The sequence below is a fragment of the Meleagris gallopavo genome, chromosome 1 (genome assembly GCF_905368555.1).
Source record: "Meleagris gallopavo chromosome 1, MGAL_WU_HG_1.1, whole genome shotgun sequence".
NCBI classification, from domain to species: Eukaryota; Metazoa; Chordata; class Aves; order Galliformes; family Phasianidae; genus Meleagris; species Meleagris gallopavo.
In genome coordinates this window covers 83,156,388-83,176,593 of record NC_139404.1, presented here as the reverse complement: position 1 = coordinate 83,176,593, position 20,206 = coordinate 83,156,388, and the positions used below count along the sequence as shown (strand labels likewise).

The 20,206-nt window shown below is 38.4% G+C and overlaps 1 protein-coding gene across 1 annotated transcript in view; it reads right to left on the bottom strand.

Annotated features, from left to right (window-relative positions):
- DCBLD2 (discoidin, CUB and LCCL domain containing 2) overlaps nucleotides 1-20,206 on the bottom strand; it is a 42,624-nt gene that overhangs the window by 8,687 nt on the left and 13,731 nt on the right. The window contains exons 2-9 of the mRNA XM_085238342.1: nucleotides 17,002-17,229; nucleotides 12,988-13,125; nucleotides 11,707-11,758; nucleotides 10,398-10,470; nucleotides 7,147-7,280; nucleotides 5,811-5,851; nucleotides 3,195-3,410; nucleotides 1,953-2,077 (exon numbers count right to left, since the gene is read on the bottom strand). Of these exons, the coding sequence (XP_085094468.1) occupies nucleotides 1,953-2,077; nucleotides 3,195-3,410; nucleotides 5,811-5,851; nucleotides 7,147-7,280; nucleotides 10,398-10,470; nucleotides 11,707-11,758; nucleotides 12,988-13,125; nucleotides 17,002-17,229 (1,007 nt within the window). The remainder of the gene's footprint in view (nucleotides 1-1,952; nucleotides 2,078-3,194; nucleotides 3,411-5,810; nucleotides 5,852-7,146; nucleotides 7,281-10,397; nucleotides 10,471-11,706; nucleotides 11,759-12,987; nucleotides 13,126-17,001; nucleotides 17,230-20,206) is intronic.

Genomic DNA, 20,206 nt, shown 5'->3' with positions numbered 1-20,206 from the left:
CCTTAACTGCTGGGTCTCATACACAAAGAACTCATCAAATCTGCAACACATCACAAAAGAGGGGACAGTAACAGAGCAATGTGTATTTTCAAAGCATTGATGCTGATGCTTCAAGATGCCTCAGATGTAATTCAGAAGTCAGTCATGGCACTTACTAGCACAAACCTGAAAAATAAATGCTATGGAGATGTAGGATTTTTCTGCTCACTCACATACTAGGTAAACACAATCCAAATTGTACAGAAGCACCAAGGTGCGTTGGTGTTTTGTATACCACATCCAAAAAGTGCAGGATAAATGGCTGCAACATCCAGCAGGTCTGAAAGAAAAGCATTATTCCAGGACAGGAGGCTGGCCTTTCAAAAGCCAGAACCAAGAAAATCTCGCAGCGGCCTTTAAGCAGCATCTTAGCTCCCTGACCTCCATAACATGCCTATCCCTGCTCTTCAGAGACACACAACCCCCATTACTACTGCTATTTAAACTTTAGTTTTGGTTTGTCCTTACTTAGTCAGTGATTGTCTTCATGTTTGAAAGCACCAACTGATCAAACAAATGCATCAATTTAGTTAAGAACAGAAAAAGGTTTGCCTGGTGTTGTGCCAGCACCCCTTGCTAAGAGAAGGCCCGTGCTCAGTTTGGTACCCCAGCAACAAAGGCACACTGGAGATGAGAGAAATCAACACCTCTGTGTCTATGATTCTCTCAACACTGACAGTCTTCACTTCTGGTTTCAGAAGTTGAGCATGTAAGAATGAAGGCAACAAAAATCATTAGTGTCAGATATAATCATCAAATGGTTTAAGTTGGAATGGACCTTTAAGATCATCTCGTTCCAACTCCCTGCTAAAGGCAGGGACACCTCCCTCTAGACCAGGCTGCTCAGAGCCCCATCCAGCCTGACCCTGAATGCTTCCAGGGACTGGGGCATTCACAATCTCTCTGGTCAACTTGTTCCAATGTCTCACCACCCTCACAAGCATTTCTTTTTTTTTAAATTTTTTTATATAAAGATGCTAGAAGGACTTTTCTTGAACACTAATGCACCTCTATAAGCTCTTTTCATAGAGGACCACAAAAAGTCTTGGAGTCTTGGAAAACTTTCTAGTCTCCTGAACAGAATTTTCAGACATCAAAAAAAAACACAAAACAAAACAGGGAACTGCAACTCCTGAATCTGTCTGGTATACAGCTAAATAAAAATCAGAGGGAGAAAACTGCACACATATACATCCAGAAGTAAAGCTGTACCAAATGGGATTATGCCAGACAAAGGGAAAATCTGTTATATTCTGAAGCCTCAATATCAGTCCCTTTTTTTGTGCTAAGTATTTTCTTTCACAGCTGGCACTTTGAGTATGTTTGACTATTTGCACACTGTACCTAAAGATATAAAAAAGCGCAGAAAGATCTGTTAACCTGTAGCTTCAAGCTTCACATTTTGCTTTGCTTCAAGAACTTGCAAGGAAAAGAAGCAGCTCAATTAGCAAGAGCCAAACATGTAGCCTCCATCTACACAGCTAGCTGAGATTGTATTTTACAGTCAGAGAAGGGCATTCAAAAAACAGCAATGGATTTTTAAATTTTAGTTATTTATTGAGCCCTTTGTACTAGAAATCTGATAGCTCATGTGTAGGCTCAAGGAGATGGACCAGTCTCTACAGTAAAATCACAGCAATCCAAAAAAGTTTCCCACTGTGATTGTGTTCAGTGCTTGGAAACCTCTTAATTTAACAAACAAGATACTTCCACCTTTCACTTCAGCATCAGGAGGACTGAAAATAAAACAAGACAGATAGAATCATTCAGTTTAGCATTTGAAATCCTTTCCAGTTCTCCAGAGTCTGAAAAGTTAAATTAAGAAAACAACAAAAACCAACTGGTCAAGCTGGTCATACTTACAACTGCACAATCTCCACAGAATATTCCCAGAAAGTATATGGTATTTTTACCTTATCTTTATCAATGCCAGGTTCTCTGTACACTGTCCACTTTTGTGCATCATCACTGTATAGAATTCTGTAGGCTGAGACATAATAGTAGTACTCTGCTAAGGTTGATCCAGTAGTTATAATACCTGTGAAAATGAAGGTGTCCAGTTATACAAAAACTGCTACCAATTTGTAAAAAAATGTATCAGCTTCTTAATCCAGAGTTTCATAATTAGAATTTCCACTGCTCCAGTTACACTTACAAAGGTGTCGGGGTCTGAAACTCCTACAGTAACTAAAATTTCATTTTACTTACTTTTTTATGTCTTAATCTACACTTCTCCCTCATTTCTTGATAAAAATGGCCTACCCACGTGCCAAGGTTTCATCTCTCTTCCTTGCTTTTGTACTGCCAAGCTAAAAGCTTCGTAAAGCAGTCACCACGATGCTGTGGGGAGACTCCCCCAGGAAAGTGTTTTTGCAGAAGGTTATTAGCACAAGAATGAGAGGACCAATGTAAAATCCAAATAGTCTCCAGGGAGGTAGGACCGAGGTAAATCTGAGATGTTTAATGACAGGAAACCCAGGTGCTGATACATAGCAGGCTATGCAGCTGCATTCACAGGGACCAACTCATGCACTTGAGAGTGAGACAAACCCAAACTGATCAAAGGGGATGTCTTGGGAAAGTCTTAAAGCCCAGGATTCTAAAAGGCACTTTATTTTTGACTTAAGTCAAATTGCAAACACGCCCTCCAACAACAATGATTACCTCTGAACACGCAACCCTGAATTGCAGTTCAAGCACCACTGCATGCAGGGCAATTGAAGGGGAGGCTGCCAGCTGCTTACTGCAGAGCATGGCAGCTACTTCCGCCTCTGCTGCTGGATTTGCTATGGCTGTAGAGGGCAGCAGGGGAAACCTGGAAACCTAATATCCCATATTGGAGGTACCAGCGGTCTGAACTGCCTGGATATGGACTTGGACTCTCAATAAAACAGCAGGAACAGGCAAGTATCGAAGATCCGATATAAACACAGGAAACACTTGAACAAATTCTGATCAAGGAGGTTTTTTCTACTATGAAACTCCACCTGTTCATCTTTAGGCTCTTTGGTGTATTTGCTAGAACAAAGAACCAAACTTGTTGTAATGGTAATTAAATAACATCTAGATTTTACCTGAGACTAAACTCTGGAAGAAAAGATTTTAGTGACCAAACTTTCTGAAGGCTGCTTAAAAGCCAAATCCATTTAACTTACCTGTAATTCTCTTGTCTTTATTCAAGTCTATCTGCAGCCACTGACGTTCATCACTGTCCAAAGCAGCCCAAGGAGGCCCCTGCCTTTTGAGTCTGGCATTTTCAGGTTTCCAAGTGTTCACTCGTCCTGTTTGGTCAGGCCACTCAAGAATAGATGATGCTGTAATCTGGGAATCAGAGATTACCCCAGATTCCATTCCCAGCGTCCCATAGCAACCTGAGCAAAGCAAAAGGTGAGGACTTAAAATTCCAAGCCACACAATCATCTTACTTGCCATGCAAATATTATACTGCCATCTAAATTTATTCCGTAACAATGCTACTAAAAAAACCCACAATGTCTTCTACATTCTTCCAGTCATGCTGGAACCAAATTTCTCATCTTCAGTATTAAAAGATTTACACTTGCACAAGAATAATGTGGATATTCTCTCAGTCACCTTCCACACAGAGCACAAGAGAAGCTCTGGGGGAACTGTCATGGTTTAAGAGTTTATCATGTGGTTGGTGCAGTAATGGGAAAGAGATTACTTAGTCACTCACTCCTTTTGGAGCCTATTTAACTTTTGATTTTCAAACCTACCTCAGTATCATAACATTAATTCAAATAAAATACCAAAGAACGTAGGAAGCAATGTGACAATCCTGCCCCTGAGTTCAAACGCATCCTTGAAGTTAACTGTATGTTTTATTACCACTCCTACTAAAAGTTCCTTCCTACATTGCATTCTTATGGCTTAAAAAAAAATATATTAAAAAAAAAATCTTTGTGGCTGATAGCCATTTGCTCATTTGTTGCCTCTGCTGGATGTACATCACCTGCTCCAGCACAAGATCACATGAGCACTTACTTAAACTCAAATTTTTTCCTCCATCTGTCACTGCAACCTAAGAAGCTGTCAATGTGAAGCAGAAATACAGCAGAGTCTATGTACTGACACTGTACGTGCTCTGTGGTTCTTCACTTAACTTCTGTTACTCAAATCACCAAGGCAGCCAGGTCTTCATGTACAATGGTTCCATTTTCCTCTGCACTGACCACATCTCTAGTATTAACACACACCACAATTTTGTACCAAGTCATGACATCAACTGCTGTGAAAGAACCACACTAGTAACACTACCATAATCAGATAAATGTCATTACAGCACGCTACAAAACCCTTGTTTTCCTTCAGCCAATTCCAAACCCATTCAGACACACATATTTCAATCTACATCAGCCTCTTGCTTGCTCAATAAATTGTTAAATGCTTCTCCAAAATTCCACATTTTTGTCCAGATCAGCACTTCTCACGCTGAAAAATTAGTAATCAAAAAAGGATGTTAACCTGCACAACCTGCTGTGTGGTAAATCCAGGTGGCATTTTGTCCCATCTCTTCACATTCCCACATTACTTTCATACAACCTGTCAGATTTTGTCACATTTTGAAAGACAAAAAAAAACAACAAACGCTGCCCTGATCACTGAGTTTAATATCCTCCAACCATAAGATCACTAGACAGGTGTTCCTTCTCCCAGCTTTTGTAAAGGTCTAAGAGAGAGATCATTGGATGTGAATTACATTTTTCAATTTTTGCTTCATTATATAAATTTCCACCTTCAAACACTTGTGCCCATCAGATTCCTGCATTTATCTCCCCATTTGGATCACTTTTATTAATATATTAGGGAAAACATTTGTTTACTTTTGGGAATGTATGCATGACTCCCCTTCTTTTTTCTTAACTGAACAGGATCCTAGTGCTTTTGTTGCATTCTTTGTATTGTTACTAAAACATCTAAAAGACTAAGACAAGCCCACTGTCTTCACAGTATTTCCACCACTCATTCAAAGATGGCACATTAAGTGACTTCCATTTAGAAAACTGCAGCTATTCTGTTTGAAAAGGAAGCAATTGGCAGAAAGTAAAAACATACAAAGCAATAAGCTTTAAAATGGGTCAACGTCTGTTATACCAATCATCAACATGGAACATGTTTACAGGAACAAATGAATGGCAGCCAAGGTGGAACACAGCACACACACAGAGCAAAGCACAAGAGATGTCTTTCTAGAGCACAGGGAAAAGTAATGTATCACACAGCATTCAGTTGCAAGAAATCAGGGGAAAGAAAAAAGTGTAAAAAGTGAGGGAGAAAACTGAGTAATTATTTTGAAATTTATGCTAAGTTTCTTAGGAGGCAACAAGAAAGCTGTAAGGACTAAATATGGAACAAAACCCTATAGTGCACAGTTGTTATAAATAAAGAGTAACTAACAAGTGCCAAACTCTGCTTCAAGCAGTGCATTTAAAGTGTGGGAGTCAAGTCACTTTAAAGCAGATTATACTGGAGGAAAAAAAACATGAAATAATCTCTTTTTGAAGAAGAGCAGAGTTTACTAAGGAAAGGTTTTGAATAGGAGAAAATTTTAAAAGATAAATAAGTATAGACTGTCAGGACAATCACCCTGTGGGACTGAGAAAGCAGGTTTTAGAATGCCTGTACTACTGAGGAAACCAGTCAAAATATTAAACTAACCAGAACAAAAACTAAGAAATAAATCGGAAAGAATTGATATGAAAGGAGCAATTGATATGAAAGGATTATGTAATAAAATTGACAGTGCTTACCGCTAGTCTTAAATGTGAAGAGACTTGTAGATAACGGTCCCCTGCAGAGAACAAAAAGATGGGGTTTGTGGTAGTGAGGAAAACTGACACAAATTGCCTTCCATTTATTTTTCTCATCTGACTGCTTGCCTCTAAAATCTATGTACACGTGCCTGAATACAGAAAATTCATGATGAAGTTGTAGCACAAACCTCTTTTCACCTGAAAGCTTGCCCAAGGATTCTACTGTTGTAACAGGCTTTCAAAGAGCCATCTACCCAGCAAGATGCAAGAGCTTCTTAAAATACTTCCCTTTTAAATGAACTTTATCACAGTAACAAGAATCCTCTGATCACTTAATTCTCAGGATTTCTGAGATAAAATGACAAGTTACAGCATAATATATTTCCATATGCAGCTACAATGGAAACGCCGATCATTAAGTAGAATTCATTTTGGAATTTCCAAAAACGCTGCATACAAACTCTCAAAAATTTCCATCTTCAACACACTGATATTTCCAGAACAACCAAGACTGAGAAGATTGTGTTCTTTACTATTCAGGTTTCATCTCACCATTTCCCAGAGTGAGTCGGCCCACACATGCTCGTGAGCCATTCCTCACACTGACTGAGCTCCCTGACCTAACCTCTGGCCTCTCAGGACAACAGTAGTTGCCCTCGCTTCGTAAAGACAACCAAGGGAAGTGACCTTTGTCTATAGGTTTCAAACACTGACAGCACTACCAAAACAAAGCAGTTATTATTTACTGGATTTTTTTTCCTAAGGTCTTGTAAAAAAAGACAGGTTTATTCTGCTAAACACATTATTCCTCAATTGCGGAATGGACTAAAATAACAGCTCTGGAGAGGGGAAAAAAAAATCAAATGTTTCCCTGTCTTTCAACTCTCCATCCCCCAGATAAATACTCCCCCACACTGTTCAGACATGGAGCCAAAAATAAAAACAAAACACTATACACTAGTCTGTGAAATTTTAAGTTTTACGTGAAAAATATTGCTTGCCTCAGATACCAATTTTCCCCTCTTTTTCTTGAAAGAAAATTACAGGATTTAAATTGGTGATTAGAAAAAATAAACTGCACAAATTATTATTTTTGTACAGATCACTGGGAATTTATGGTCATGATGTATATTTTGGAAGACAAAAGTTCCTTTTAGAATTTGTAAAATTAATCTTTATGGTCTAGAGGTTAAAAAATTATCTGGTAAAACAATCGCACCACAGAATTGTGAGAACTTCACAGGCAGGTCCACTAGCTGAAATTACTCCTGGGAAGAGGCACTACCAAAACTTAAGGTGCTAAAGATAAGGAGGATGTAAAAAGTACACTTACACTTTTGAGGTGACATTGTTAGCCAGGGAGCCTTCATAGTATGGAATGCCTTTGCTGATTACAACGTTAATTTGGCCACCCAGAGTATTTGACACGACGCCTGCATGAACACCAGCCATGCAAAGTGATGATGACTTATGGGGAAGAAAAAAAACAACATTACTACTATGTTGTAAATAAATTAAATATTACACTATCTACTATAAATGCTGCATTGCCAACTCATGTTCTTTGTTGCTATCATTACATTAAGAAACTTCTTATTTAGCTTTATCTCTGTTTTTTAGAAATCCTTAATCTCTGTTTTTAGAGGCTTACACAGAGCTATTCACAGGCATCTGCCTCACAAAACACTGTAGCATTCGGAGACACATATCACTCTGCAGCCCTCTGCACTCCGTTGGATCAACTGAATTTTAGAATATCAAGGGGAACCAAGCTATCTTTGAAGGTTCACCCGGGTACATCTCCGTATACATTCCACAAACCACATTCAGCATTTTATTATCAGTGTGGTATTGCAGCACGGCTTTGCCTAAGCCAATAAACAACAGACAACTGCAGATTTTTATTTAATAGTTGTTTTCCACATCAATGCTGCTGGCTGCTACTACTAAATAAAGTTGTCGGATTTTTCTACCAATCATTCCTCTGGGTGCTATTAAGCCTCACAGCAATTAACCTAAAACAACAGCAAATCTTGTCTAGAAAAAGGGAAACTTCACAGAACCACAGTATATTCCAAGTTGGAAGGGACCACAAGGATCACTGAGTCCAGCTCCTGGCTCCACACAGCACCATCCAAAATCCAAACCCTACGTCTGAAAGAGGTGTCTCTGACAGCCAGGGGCAATGCCTGCTGCCCTGGGCAGCACGTTCCAGGGCCCCACTGCCCTCTGGTGAAGAACCTTTCCCCAACTCCCACCCTGACCCTCACCAGAGAGCAGAGCTCAGAGCTGCCCCTCCTTTCCCTGTGAAGAGCTGCAGCTGCCATGAGGCCTCCCCTCAGCTCCTCTGCTCTGGGCTGAACGCACCACAGACCCTCAGTCTACCCCCTCACACACCTTGCCCTCCCGACCCTTCCTTGTCTTTGCAGTCCTCCTTCGGACACGCTCTAATAGCTTTACGTCCTTCCCATTCTGTGGCACCCACAGCTGCACCCAGTGCAGGAGGTGAGGCTGCACAGCACAGAATGGAGCAGGATAAGCCCTCCTCACCCCGCTGGTGGCAGCACTGGGCCTGGGTACAGCTGGCCCCTTTGGGCTGCCAGGGCACACTGCTGGATCACATGCTGTCAGCCAGAATCCCTAAGATCCCCATCATCAGGGCTTCGGATAGAGAGGCTGGAGAGCAACTTCATGGATCATTTTTCTTCTTATTTTAAAAACAGAACAACTTTCTTCACTATGGCCTCTCAAGAAATAACTGCATCATACTACAGGCCAGAATGCCTCTATATCTCTAGCTCACTGGCACAAAACCTTACAAAAATATTTCCAGACATAACTCTCCTTAGTATATTCACACACAAAATCTCTAACTCTTTTTAGATTCTTATTCCTTACCCCACACATACCCTCAAAAGCTTCTAGATAAATGTAATTTATCTAGACTTTCCCAAGTTTCCCACTCCCCCTTATCTCCTCTTGGAAGTAGAAGTATGGAGATTCTGTAGTAAACGAAACTGTCTCCTCCCTGCTCACCAGAAGAAGTCAGCAATGAGTGCTCCAAGTCCTCAAATGGATTACACAAAAGAATCAAGATTTAGGGTATTCTTTAAAGCAGCACACAGCTAAGATCTTTAGGAAGCGATGCAAGCAAAATGTCTACCTGAAACTTTGTAATAAATGCTTTACAATTTGATTTCTTTCCACCCAATTTGACTTGTGGGAAACTCTCTGCCCTTTATACAGGGCACTAACATACAGAAAGAAAGTCACAGGGGATTTATTTGCTTAAGTTTTCTTTTTCCTTCATAGAGAAGTTTTTCCTGATTTTGGCCAAAAAAAAAAAAACAACTCCAACAAGCAAGGCTCCTACAGATGCTGCAAATATGAGAGACAGAGAATCAACTCCATCTTATAAATAGGCACAAAAATTATCCTGCAGCTACCTAGCAAAGACTCACTGCAGAACATAACACATAGCTACACTGTGGTGACTTTGTTTTTTAAACATATGCGTAGTTATTTAAGCAGGTAGCCTAGGATTTACAGGTATTTGAGAAAAGAAAATGACAGAGCGGCACATTTTAGGTTCATATTAAATATTAAAGATCAGTGTACATTTTTTGTTAACATTCCAAGTAAACTACGTTATTACAATTCAATTTCCAGTTAATAGAACTATTAATGCCATATAAACTGTTTTGCAACTGCTTTCATAGCTGTCCAGTGTAAACAGTGTAAATAATTGAAAGTCTGTTTAAAATATCATAGTATCAAGAGCAAGACAACTTCATTAAAAAAAAAAAACAAAAAACACAACAACTTTGGTTCTCTCCATAAAGCTGAAATTCACAACTTGAAAAACCAACAGAAACAAAGCAGGAAGTATCAGAATATTCTGGTTGATACACCATTTTCTCAGAAGGCCTTGCAAGCAAGTATCTATTGCATCACCTTTTGGAGATGGCAATATGGATTCATTGAATGGTGTGGGTTGGAAGGACCAGCTAGTCCAACTCTGCTGTCAGCAGCGGAGACACTTTATCAAGTTGCCCAAATCCCCATCCAGCCTGGCTTTGAACACTTCTAAGGATGGGGCATCCTCAGCTTCTTTGGGTGACCTGTTCTAATGCTTAATCCCCCTGGTGGCAGAAAAATTCTTTCTAAAATTAGACTAAATCCAGTTTCTTTCAATTTGAAGCCATTACTTCTTGTCTATCACTACAAGCCTGCACTGAAAGCCTTTTGTCACTGTAAGACCCTCAAGTATTATCAAAAGGTCGCAAGAAAGTTTCCCTGCAGCTGCCTCCTTTCCAGGCTGAACAAGCCCAGCTTCCTCAACCTCTCTTCTTAAGAGAGATGTTCCAGCCCTTTGATTTTCATGGGCCCTCTCAGACTCACTGAAGCACCAGCCACTGAGCAGCTGTGCAAAAAAAAACATGAGTAGCATGCCATTTAATTTAGGAGGTGCAACTTCCAGAGTCCAGACAGCAGAGCTAATACAAATAACTAGAATTGAGTTTTATTCAAACTTTAAGTATTTTACCACAATTAATGTGTGCCTACAGTAGTAAGTTTACTTACATCTCTGTATCCATGGGGAATAGTGCCTGAAATATCAGCAAAAGGAATCACACATCCAGCTGGGCAATACTTACTGGAAGAAAAAATAATAATAAAAATTCAAGTCAAGGCATGCATGCAGCTACAATTCTTTCAAAACATTATAAAATAGACACTTTATTTGTTTATAATACACTGTTATCACTTTTCTATCACTACATAAGGATATATCCTAATCAAAGACAAAAGAAATCAGACCAAAACATAGAACTCTCTCGGCTGTAACTCAGTTCTAGTCTGAATATAATAAAATTTATATAAATACTTCATGGTTTCCAGAAATTGAAAGCCTTGTAGGTAGCAGTATTTATACATTATATTTTATGAACTAGAGACCTGCATATACATTTGTTTTGCATCTTTAAATTGTATACCTGAAAAATAATGGTACTTTGCAATAGCTCCTGGCAATGCTTTGATCGTTAAAAAAGAAAGAAGAGGTCAAATATTCAGCTAGCATCATTAGCTCAGGGAAAGAAGGGAAAGACATCTGCACATCTGATGCAAGCCTGTGTTTTAGCCAAGATTTAACAACCAACTTGGGTAAAATATCAATTCAACAAAAGTTGAAGCAATTTTGCAGGTACCATGAAAACAATGAGATTTGGAGACCTAAGCACATATTGAGTAAAACTACAGCCTATAATTTTGGAACTTGGGAAAAAGAATGAGGAATGCAGGTTTCACAACTTCAGTACTTAAGATCTCCAAAAGGTAAACTTACATACTTCATGATAATCTACAGCTTTTAACACTGTTGTTGCTTTGGAAGAAACGGGGGACAAAACAGAGAAATGATGTGTTTCCAGAAAGAAAAGCGTTTTGTATCTCTATAGAACCTCGTTAACTCACACCAGGCTGTGAAATGGGTTCATAATTTTTCACCTATTCCAGAGTTTAGTGCTCCTTTGATAACTTCAATGTGAATTTCAGTATTGAAAGCATATACGTGCTGTAATATATATTTATAAAAGTGATATTTTTTTTCTATGGGAATGTAATATTAGCTTATATGTGTAAGTGCAAATTAATGAGGTTCTTCTGTGTATGGTATGTAAGATAAAAAAAAAAAAAAACAGGAGAGAGGGGATGAAGAACAAATGCAAATGTGAATATTATTCAGTTCTCTCCCCAGTCTCTTCATTTCTCAAGTCCTCAATCCTCAGTTTTCAAGCTGTATCAGATGTAAGTTATAGAGTGAAATAGAAACACCAAAATGACCAAGATGAGAGAAGGGCAGTAGGAGAAGAAGAGGTAAAAGCAATCTTACTTGAATTCTGGTTCGGAAAAATGACTTGCATTGTCCAAACAGGTAATTAGGTCTGGAAAGAAAAAACGTTGGGTCAAGAGGGTGATAAAGACATCTGGTTTGAGCATGCTTTTTAAAGTGTACATAATTTTCTTGCAGTCAGTCTTATGTTATAGCAGGACCTTGTAATTTGTCTTGAGTAACTGGGAAATACATTGAGACTTACAGAGACGTGAAGAAAAGCACTACAAAGATATGGCTTTTTTGGGTTTTTTTTTGGCTTTTTTCTGCATGTTAATTTGTAGCTATGCTTCAGAGAATCTACATAGGAGACATAAACATGCGCTCTTTTCACAAAAGGAAATTGAAACAGAGAAAATTACATTAGTAAGCCAGATAAACAGGCCTGTGTTTTCAGCATGTAACAGCCCAACAATATTGAAACCAGGCAGCACAGGAAATCTTACAGTGACATGTTACTGGCATTCATGATTTCTTTCAACTTTTATGTTTCTGTGCAATGTGTGAGCACAAACAATCCAAAACTGAGAAAAGCATCAGAATATCCACAAAATTTTTAAAATGAAACTTCTTCATCTGCTCTTTTTAGAACTACATCTAGGAAGTATCTTCTTGAGCTCTGTGCCTTGCAAAGCAGTTCCTGGTTAATTCTTGTCTCCTTTCGGACAATATACGTCACTCACCTCCACATGAGTGGAAGTAGATGCAAAACACAGCAGCCTCTTTTTGAGGCTAGAGAAAAAAAGAACAAAAATCACAAGGAAAAACAAAGCAAAACAAACCAGCAAGAAAAACAAAACAAGAAAAAAAAAAACACGCTGAAAACTAGTTAGCAGTCACAGAGAGACTACAGAGTTAAGGAAGTAAAGGAAATTATGACTGAAATAAATTTTGCCATGAGGTGGACGTGCATAGAATATATACAGTTAGATAAGAAAACATTTCAAAGTTATCAGTCATCTTGATTATGGCCTTAAAAAATGCATTTCATCCTTTATCCGGAGTAGTTTTTTCATTCATAACAGATAACTGTGATTCTTGCTGAGGGTAAGCTTTGATAACCCTTCTTTTCCTTTTTTTTTTTTTCCCTCCTTTTTAAACTACAGTAAGTTAAATAATAACAGTTTAATTTCCTATGCAGAAATATCAGGAAGACTGTATCATAAGTCATCATTTTTAGAAGTCAATTTGTAAGAATGTGGGTAATAAAACCGTTCTGCGGTTTTACTAGACAACTCTAACTTTACCAGCACAGAAAAACTATGAGGATTTTACAAATACCTGATTTGTCAGTGGTTGAGTAAGCTGCAAGAAATCCACGTCCCGAAGTGTGTACTCCACTCATGAACTGCACTGTGACTTCATTGCTTCTTGAAGTTATTAAACCATCCATTTGAAAGCCAAATCCACAGTACTTTCCTAGGGAAAGAAGGGGAAAAGAGTCACGGATCCAAACCAACTTCAGTAACAAGTATCTTTTTTCATTTCCAGTATAAGCTCACATTGCATCTGGTGTATATTCAAAACCAAATACAGGCAGTTGATAGGAATGAACGTGGTCAGTGTCTGTTTAAAGCAAATACCAAAGTATATTTACTTTGACACTGCTAATAGATGAGAGTCACTGGTATCCCTAACACTTTACACATAAATGTAACCACATCCCATTCACCTCCAGCCATATGTATCCAGTCCATTCTTCCAAGATGAGAAAGATGGGGCAACAAGAATCATGTACAGAAGCATACAAGGAAAAAAGCCCTTCTCTTCCCTCAGCTGTTGGAGTGTTTCTTCCCTGCTGATTATTTCATGCTTTCTGTCAATTGCTTTTCTTACTTTTACAACAGCAGGCATGAGTTGCTGCAATTCAGCATCAACATACAAGCATATCTGAGTTCTATTAATATAAACTTGCAATTGGCCCATTTTTTCTTTTGCTGCACCTGTAACACCTAAGAGAGCTACTGCAGCTATCTCAGCAGGACAAAAAAAAAAAAAAAGAAAAACAAACAAAAACAAAAAACAACCCACAAACCAGATTAGGCTTGTTCTGCATCTGGGTATTTTTCTTGCCATCCAAACTGACTATAATTAGCACATTTTAAACTGAGAAGCTGGAGTCATCAGATATTGATAATATCTGCCTATTAAGTTAAGAATTACTATCAAATGACTTGAAATTACCTGGATGAATGCCTATGAAAGTCAAATCAACATGGAATTCTCCAATTCTACTAACTGAAACTTCACTAAACTACTGACCAGTTCGTTAGACAGTTACGAAAATGTTCTGCTCCATAGGCTCTCTTAAACAATCAATATTATAAGCCAACCACAACCCTATTTAAGACTCTGTGTGGACAACCACCAACAGCAGATGGCTCTGAATGTTTCAATTTACCATTCATTCATTCGTTTTCATGATATTTAGGTTATCATCTTGTAAAATCGCAAAAAAAAAACAAAACAAAACAAAATAAAGCCAGGCTCCCTTTTCAAGATGGAGTAGAATAATACTGCCTTGCAGAAACAGTTCTTAACTAAGGTAATGTGCCAAATTCCTTTAAAAAGTGAACTGTACTCTCAAATGCTATTTAAATTAGAAATATAAATTCCTATCATTCATCAGAAGTATCTAGATTTTGTTTATTCTGGTATTTTTTCATACAAAGAATGGGTATTTTTGGACAAAGTCAGACAATAGATTTTATAATACTTTAATGAAATTTATAAAATTATACAGATATAACCTTATTCCAATTCTTACTATTTAAGCTGGTCATCAGCAAAAGTTATGAAAAAATAAGTTTCCTTTTACCAAAGCTCCACACAGACCCTATACTTTGCCCTCAATCGAGTTTCAATTATTAATTGAATTCATGATGATGAATTGCAGCATTTTCCCCAACTACTACTTTTCTCATTCTTTTCTCCCATTTTTTTAAAATTCATTTTCAGCCTCTGGCTCTTTTTACACCACTGACCGGCATGAAACTCCTCTCAGACACACTTTTGAGACCCTAAATCATTTTCCTAGCTCTTCTTTGGTTTCCTTCCAGATTTTTAGCAACGTATTTTTAAAAAGTAAGTGCCAGAAATGGACAAAACACGACTGCAGTGATGACTGTCAATTCTATGCACAGAAAGCTACCCGTTCGTCTGCATGCCCTGAAGGAACCAAAGCACTTTTGAACAACAACACTACAGTAGGAGGTGAATCTCCATAGTAGCTTACATTCTCCGCTCCAATAGATCTGACCTTATATCAAATACATTAAATAAATATACTTGTCTGTAAATGTCTATTGGCTGGATTGCAATGAAATCTAATACAAAACACCTCTAGATCTTACTTGAAAGAGAGAGAAATTTAACACCGAGGATTCAAAGCTTCTTTTGATTTACTGATAAGTATTCAAAAGGCTTGGACTGAGAACTAATCCTTAAGAGCTTCATAAGAAGCCTTCTCTGCTTATCAATGAACTAACCCAGTAACAATTCAATTTGAAATCTAATCAGCCAACTTTTAAAGCAAGTTGGAGTTAAAGTAGGTGAATTCACTGAATTCCAGGTTTTATGTTTCAGCATTAGAACGCAGCAGCAACGCTGAATGAAAAAATTAAAAAATTAGGACAAATTCAGAAGATAATCCCTTCCAAACAAATTCAGATCACTGTTTAATCTCACCATTTGCTGCTTCAGATACAAACATTTAAGAAATAGCACCATCTGCATCTGCTACTGTTAAGATCATTGTTTGTTCCGTGATTTCATTTATAAGGAGCAGAACACCACACACATTTGCTCAACATACTTTGCTACTACACCAGCTGGAAACAGCTGAAAGTCAAGAGAAACAAATGAAGTAGAAAATTTACTCCAACCCATTAAGTCACTTGCACAAGTGAGTAATAGACTTATCAGAACTGGACGTTCCTTGCCATTTAAGGACTTCAGTGCTTTCTATTTCAGACTAAGTCTGGCTCAGCGGCTCCAAGCACGTATTTATTTTCACACATGCTTAACTAGGTACCGGTTGGAAAAGATTGTTAACAAAGCTAACATTCCCCTACCTTTCTTATAAAAAGACTCAACATGAATTGCACTAAAGCAATCTTGGGGAAGTAAATCTCTAGACAAAGAAGGGAAAAGAAAATGAATCTGCACAATAACAACCAATGTTAGTAAAGGAAAAATGATAAATCGAGTTTTATGAAGAATAACCGAAAGGATCTTAAAATCCTACAAATACCGTGATGTGGATAATAATTTCAGATAATAATTTCACACTGCTACCTGAAAAGTAACTGCTTTACAATCATGAAATCATAAAAAGTACAAAGTAAACTACAGATTCCTTACCATCAGAAAATGGAAGATATTTAAATTATAAATCATTGAAGCTTGACATCTTTTAATAACACCAAGATGAAGAGCTCAAAAAACAACTACTTCAATACAAGAAATCAGGCATTTCAGATAACGTATGTATGTATATATACACTTTACTTTGCCTTTTTTTTTTCCTTTTTAAAAACAATGCTCAGAATTTTGCAACTCCTTCAGTGCTTACAATGATCTCGCAGAGTCTCTTGCAACTCTGCAAGCTACTGGGAAATGTCTGAGAAAAAGGAAAATTATAACGGAGTTTCCTTCAAGAGTCTGAAGATCACAAACTATCACAGGATCTGTGTTGCTTTTAGCATCTATCAGTATGCATGAACAAAATATAAGATTCTCTGCTATTGTGGAAATTCATCGTGCTTTTTGGTATTTTTGTCATCTAGAACGGAGTCAGGACAGACATATACATACACTTTCATAATACAGTAAACAAAATGCGACCATGTCAGAATAATTAAGAATACTCTGGCCTTCCAGAAACGAGCACATCACCAGAGATGGTGGTAAAGTTGGTGAGGTACAGGCAACACTCATTATGTTTTGCAGAGTTTCCTTGGCATGAAACTCAGGAAAAACACAACTTTGACTACAGAATTCCTAAAATTCCTTCCTTCGCTTTCTTTGAGATTCTTGTACATAACAAACACTTCCTTCTTTTCACCACTTCTCCTAAGTGTCAAAATCTGCACTGTACAAAGTGTTGCATGCACGTATCAGGCAAGGTCTCATCACATCCAATAACCAACTGAAGTACAACAGCTTTCACTGAAATACCATAAAACTGTGGTTATTCTATGCACAGTAAAGGCTACGAAGGTGAAATTAAGAGTTACAAAAGTACTAAAACCATCTTCCAAGCCCTATACATGACAACAACTGAAAATAACTTACCTATTTCTGTCCTGGTGGGGCCAATCCCATTGTGAACTCTCAAGTAACTGGAATGACAAGAATCTGAGTCATCAATATCTAAATCACCAAATTTGAGCTGAATTCGCTGCCCAGGCTTTACACGAATTTCCCATTCACAGACTGTGCTATTGGGAGAGGTCTGCGGGTAGTTTATCGAAGCAAGAGTTCCACTTTCAGGGCCCAGAACGGTGTGTCCACATCCATCACCTACAAAAGAATAAAAATGAGTTAGCTATATCACATTTGCCTTTACAGGCTCACTGGTGATTCAATTACCACTGTCTTCACCTGCAGAAAACACTTCGTCGTTGTTGTTTGTTGTTGTTTTTTTTTTAACCTTACCAATCACACTGCAAAACCACTCAAAGTCACACACAGATGGAGCAGCAAGCGTGTCAAAATACAGCAGAATTTATGTTAGCTACCACTTAATTTCTCATCATTAGTTATCACAGAGGTTCTACAACTTCCTCAACTAAATAGAAGTTTATCCTTAATGATGTAAAAAATGGCTCTGACAGTACAGAATATGTCCCTGCTGTTTCAAGTTCCCTCAACAACTATATACAGAAGAAAACTGGTTCTAAAAACGGAGGGAGAAACACATCAGTAAAACAAGAGCACATGAATTCTACTGTTATTACATTAACGCAATGAGAAAGAACAGAAGGGGAAAGACAAGGGACAGCAAACACTACTGAAAATAACAGCTAAGTCTGAACATCATCCAACAGTTAATGCATTGTTTTCTACTGTAAAACAACTTTAATGCTGTTAAACTAATTCTTGAAGGAATTCAGTGACACCCTTTGCTTCACACACTTCCATGTCAGATGCCATTTTATCAGAGTGCCCCTCTTCTGCCATCTGCCACACAGCAACAACACGTAAGGGAATACCATTAAGAAGGATCCACCTCTACTGACATACCACAACCACTGGCATCTGACAATATGGGCCAACAGAACTGTCATAGCAGCAATCAATATACTTTGTGTTGCTTTGTAGCTAAAAGTGACAGGCAAAAACTGATGCTTTTTACACATTTCCGCTGCTATGAGGGAAGGTTGAGGGAACTGGGCTTGTTTAGCTTGGAGAAGACTCTGGGGAGACCTCATTGCAGCCTTTCAGTCCTTGAAGGGAGCTTATAACCAGGAGGGGGAATGGCTGTTTACGAGGGGGGATAGTGATAGGACAAGGGGGAGTGGTCTTAAACTGAGACAGGGGAGGTTTAGGTTACATACCAGGAGGAAGTTTTTCACACAGAGGGTGGTGACACACTGGAACAGGTTGCCCAAGGAGGCTGTGGATGCCCCATCCCTGGAGGCATTCAAGGCCAGGCTGGATGTGGCTCTGGGCAGCCTGGTCTGGTGGTTGGAGACCCTGCACATAGCAGGGGGGTTGAAACTACATGATCATTGTGCTCCTTTTCAACCCAGGCCATTCAGTGATTCTATGATTTCACTTCCTTACTAAACCTAAAAACGTAAGCCACGTTTTAGGGACAAAAAATGTGCAGATATTGAAGATTCTTAACTAAATTTAAGAATCCTTTGCATAAAAGGATTTCATGCCAGACTGAACAGAATGGCAGGACCCATGCACTGAAGCAGCGTGGGGAAAAAAAAAACAATTCAGTTGGACTTAACTCTGATTAATCTGCTCACGAAAGCACCTAATTCTCAGTGACAAAATGTTGTGGGTTTGTTTTCTTTTTTCATAATCCGAGCACTTGGAGAGATAGTCGTATGTTCCAAAATCTAAAGTGCTGTGGTTACACACAGAATTACAAACAGATGGAAACTTTCTTGCCAGCAGTCTTGAATTGGAATGATGCATCTTCTTTTTGAAAAGGTAAATGACTATCTGCTCCATTAAAATCAAAAGTTCTATCTGTAGAGCTGTTACTTACCCACGTTTTTCTCAAGTCTAACTTTAGCATGGTGTTATAACTTTGTTCCACCTCACGACAAGCACTATTCCCATTTGGGTAGTTGATAAATTACATTCTACTTCATTTACACTTCCCTTTAGGAAAGCAAACAAACAATGCATCTGTATTTTACTTTCCTAAACTATTATTTTAATGCACAATTGTTCAAGATGTAGCCGAAATACTACATGTTGTTTATCATTTAATCCTGGTTTCTTTCTAAAGGCATGTTGCAGACTGAAAATATTATTGAGCTATCCTAATGAAGTCACCTTTCAAACAAGAAATCACAGTAGCAATCTGAGTGCAACTAAAACATTGCAAGTTTTAAACAGCATTGAGACCTATCTTTTAAAGACTCATCTGTAAGAAATGTCAACTGGGTATTTTAGACTTCATTCTGGTATGTGTTTCACTTTGGTTAGTGAGAGCAGAGGTGCCACACACTTTGTGCCTGAAGAAGCTAAAGATTATCAATGCACATCTGGCATGCAATATACAGCACACCAAGGGCAGATTCATCATTCAGGAGCTATTTGAAATCTTTACAAATTAACTCCTAGTGAAATAGAGAAACAATGAAATCTCTCCTTATTTTATTAGTTCTAAAAGGGTAGTTCTTGAGCTCCTCTATACAAGTGGTGCTTGATCGCTTCTACTGAAGTTGTATAAACACCACCAACCATCCCTGGAGACACACTTACATCTTTTGTCACGTAACGAACCAGCACTACCCAGCAATTTCTCCAAGAATAAGAGAAAGCACAATTGTCTGCAATACAGCCACATGCATGGTAGCATTAGATAGTTCATTCATGTAAAAGGCATTAAGTACCACAGAATCTTTTGCTTCTGTTAATTTGCGTGCATGAGTGTGGAACATTTGAGTACACACAAGAGACAGATGTCAAGCCCTAAATCAATTACTCTTGCAAGAGATGACAAATTCTGTCACTAGTTCACAATACACAGCTGAATGAGTCCTTTCTTTCAGCCCTCTCCATCACAACACAGACACAGTGTAGTTGCAGAACTAAGCAAGCTCCTCACCACATCACTTGTGCATACACATTCCACCTGACACTTGCTGGAAGGTCAGCACATGTGCATCGATTCTGTGTGCCCCAAGGAGCAGGTTCACAGCAAATACAAATAACCTCAGCTCTTTGCTGAGCAGTGTCAGAAACACGGGCGCCTCTTCTTGAGCTGGTAGAGGAAAGCAGACTGATGTCATCAGCAGAACCATTTGTC